Raw genomic sequence first — 3,978 nt, 5'->3', positions numbered from 1 at the left:
AAGATGGAACAAAAAAAGTTATTATGAGAATCGTTCATCTTAAAAAATGAACATTTCTATGTAAAATCTCGAATAGTCTACGTATCGAATAAGTTTGAATAATGAATCTGTTTATAACCTTAAAATGCACTACATTAAAAGAAAATTACCTACATGTTCGAATTCAGCGTATAAAAATAATTAAAGTTATCTCATTTGTCCGAAAAATATTCACTTGCAATAGTGTAACAAAACCAATAAATGAGCACGAGTCAGTAAATGGACAAATTGTTAAAATTATAAAGAACCAAAAATTAAAATGTACTGAAGTAATTTTTATCCTTTAAAACAAGGTGTGATCAACTGGAAAAATATAAAATTCATTTTACAAACGTTCATTGTCTATTCTTCGTATTTTTTTTTACATTTTGTGCATCTTTTCTATCTTACATTAAGCCTATCTAAATTTTTCTTATTCATTTCACAACTTTGATTATAAATTAGAATTTATTAGATGTGTTCGAATTAAATGAGAGAACATTTTTTTTCTCAGTTAATAAATTCGATGACAAGTCAAGTTTATTTAACTTGATGTTCAAGATGTTCAATTTATGGTTATAAATGATGTACAGTTCATTCGATGATTACAAAAAGACATTTCAAAATTATTTTCCACAAAAAGAAATTATACTTTTATTTGAGGTAATCAATATTCAATAAGAAATTTTAGAAATGCTCTCCGAGCTCAAGAGAAGTTTCATTAAAGTAATATCTTACAAAAACATTCGTGAACAGTTTTTATGTTTCGAATCGATCGATATTAATCAATACTAAAATGTAGAGCTCCGCGCATAACATTGACTACCAGACTGCAGCTGGCATTACTTTTATTGTTTTCTTGTAAACTTCAAGTATATTTCCAAAATTTATTCTCAAAACCCGATTTATTTGTATAACGAAACATACTGAAATATTTTTCATTAATTATATTGAAATTCTTGATGATGCAGTTTGGAACGAATTGATACTTTTCCTATGTTGTTTCAACTTTCATCTTTATTTCATATTGACCGGAACATTACACTTCCTCATTGGTCATTTCTATTTGAATTTCAGATCTTATATAATTTATAATAATTATAAAGAAGAAAAAAAAAAAGAAAAAAAATATGAAAGGTAACCACAGCCAATACTTCAATCCATAAGTAAATTCTAGAAAAAAAAAATTCACTTATAAGAGAGCATTATTTGCAGGCAAAACAAATGATGAAAGATTAAAACGAAAAATAAATACAATTTTTTATTGCAATTCGCAAGTTTGAATTACTTTTGATGTTAAGGAAAATTCTTTCAGATAATGATTTTCGTTGATTCAAACTTTCAATTGAAAATCATAATAAATTTTCTTTTGATTTCTCTTACCATAATTTTACCCGTGGAAAATGATGCGCTTTTATTGGCACTTACTTGATTTATAATCTAAAAAATTTTTCATCAACAGAAAATGCCTAAGCAGTTTCGCTCAGAATATTCTTCTTTATATACCGCTTCATGGATTAAAGTTTTGTTTGTGAAGATCTGGTCTATTTTATATTACTATAAACATATGCACAGGTTGTACATAACAATTAGCATTAAAACAAGAAGGATGGAGTAAGGTTTAGTTTCGACTTTATTTTCATTTCATTCACCTCAGAAGAAAATATAATAAATCATGATAAAAAGATTGAATGGAGGATCGAAAGGATGAATGGATAAAAAAAAATGTAATATTTTATGCCGACTCGGGTATTAATTTAGCAATATTGCAAAAACTGCTGTAACTAAAATGTATGAACCTTTTTATTATTGATTTTATTAATTTCATACATTAATATATTCCAAATTCAATACATTTTAATATAGTGAATTTTACTTTGCATTCAATATGTTGGTATTCAGTTTTCCTCTCAAATCTGAAAATATATATTTTAATCCGGAAAATAATCTTTTGACACTGACTTGTGTTGCTGGTGTTGCCAATACAATTATTGCAATTTGATATAATTTGGGGTGAACGAATTTATTTTTTTCCTAAAAATCTAATAAACGTGTTTCTTCACTTCTCTCTTGATCGTTATAAAATCGATGAAGTATAGGCTTCACATCTATTCCTGAAGTGTCCATTTTTGCTTTTTTTTTTTGTGTAATTTTTCTATTAATATTGATGGCATCATACCTATTTTTTCACTTGAATTATCTTCATCAATGTCCATACAGTGATCTTTTCGTTCTGCTTCTATTGTAGATGAGTTTATTTTTTGAAGTTTTATCCACACTTCTTCTAGATGATTGATAGCTGAAGTCTTCTGATCTTCTTCTAACAAACAGTTCAACAGTGGATCTAAGAAAATACTTCCTAATAGAGCTTCATTTTGTAATAATTTCTTTTCTCTATTCGTCATGCAATCAACAATATTCTTTGCAAATACGTTATCAATTTTTTGAATCTGCTCTTTGCACAATAGCCAAGTAGAAAAAAATTCGGGCATGATAAGTTGCTCATTTTGGAACGTTTTTATGGCCATTTTTGCTGATTTTAAAACTTCCACGTAAATATTGATATTTTCCCAATCTTTTCCACTTAAATATTTTATCTCTGTAGGGAAATCCTTGAAATTTACCAAGGAAGCTAGCATGTCATGCGTGGAATGCCACCTTGTTACTACATCTAACACTGGTTTCGAAATAGTGGGAAATAGTTTTTTCATCTGGTTCATGACCGAATCCTTCCGTATCTTGCTCATTTTTATGCCATCGTCAATGGCCAACTGCAAAGTATGAGCAGCACACCGGATATTTACTATTTTGCTGCTTTTTTCATCGGCGAAAATATTTTCCAGTGATTGGACTGTCTGGTCATCAGGATCGTCATTATCTACTTCGACTTCCGCTTCATCAGATCCATCGTTGATGTCATCTTCATTCAAGACTTCTTCATTTTCGTTATCACTATCCTCTGCTGCGTCATCACATAATTTGAGAGCTTCAAAATTTTGACAATTTTCCAGTAAAGTATGTAATTTTAGCATATTCGCAGCATTATCCGAGATGAACGAATAAATATTTTTAATGTTGATACTATATTTTTCAAAAACTTCTAATATAACGGTCTTCAAATGTTCACTAGTATGTTTATCTGTTAGTTCAACAACACCCAAAGTTCGTATAGATATTTTTCCATTTTGAATAAATTGGATGTTTAAGCCAAGAAAAGAGCGTCCGTGACGTGAAGCTACATCAACTTTCAAACTGATTAATTTTTTGTTTTGCACCTCATGTTCAATTAATTTAATGATCCGGTCCGACTCTTCATATATATAAAGTTTAACACATTCGGGTGACGTATTAAGCTTTTCATCTGGCGGCAATCGTTCCAAAATAGGTTGTAAAATCTTGCGCATCCCTGAGTCTTCTAGGATTGAGAAAGGCCTTCCGTTAACAGTCACAAGCTCCAAGATCGCGTTTTTAAGAGTTGATTTAGATAAATTAACTCGATTTAATGGTTGAGCCTCTATTTTTTTATGCCCTCAATAGTTGACACTCCTTTACTTGTCTCTTTTTCTTGTTCACTTCGAAATCTTTGATAAATATCTGGGTGAGCTGACATCAAATGCCGAGTTTAGTTACCAGTATGTATGCCCTAAAAAAATGATAAACAAAATAACCATTTCGAAATTTGTATAAGTGAAAAGTTTTTTTCATATGTGTAACTGCCAGTAACTAAGATTTTACACTACATTAACCAAATTTTTGACAATTAGTATTTGTAAACAATTACATGCCCTGTTTTTATTTAATGAAGTTACTTTTATCAAAAAATTAAAGGAATTGACTATCTTGCTTAAAATATTAATTTCAGATTCTATTCAAATCTATTACAGTTGCTAATAGTAAAAAATCACCTCTAAAAATGTTGATTGTTTAGAACAATATATAACTGTTTTCGATGTGACTATG

General features: G+C 29.2%; 1 protein-coding gene across 1 annotated transcript; it reads right to left on the bottom strand.

Moving 5' to 3' along the window:
• Window positions 1–1,894: 1,894 nt before the first annotated feature.
• LOC118069816 (uncharacterized) lies at window positions 1,895–3,050 on the bottom strand (the record flags this gene model as incomplete). Its single annotated transcript, XM_035088148.1, has 3 exons — window positions 2,198–3,050; window positions 2,125–2,132; window positions 1,895–2,052 (listed from the first exon to the last, which is right to left on the bottom strand). Coding segments are annotated over exons 1-3 (1,019 nt in total), but the record flags the coding sequence as incomplete, so codon positions are not given.
• Between the last annotated feature and the right edge of the window lie 928 nt (window positions 3,051–3,978).

This window comes from Chelonus insularis, unplaced genomic scaffold (genome assembly GCF_013357705.1).
Source record: "Chelonus insularis isolate UGA/USDA-ARS -01 unplaced genomic scaffold, ASM1335770v1 contig_43_pilon, whole genome shotgun sequence".
NCBI classification, from domain to species: Eukaryota; Metazoa; Arthropoda; class Insecta; order Hymenoptera; family Braconidae; genus Chelonus; species Chelonus insularis.
The sequence above is the reverse complement of the archived record's forward strand: the minus strand, read 5'-3'. Positions and strand labels throughout refer to the sequence as shown.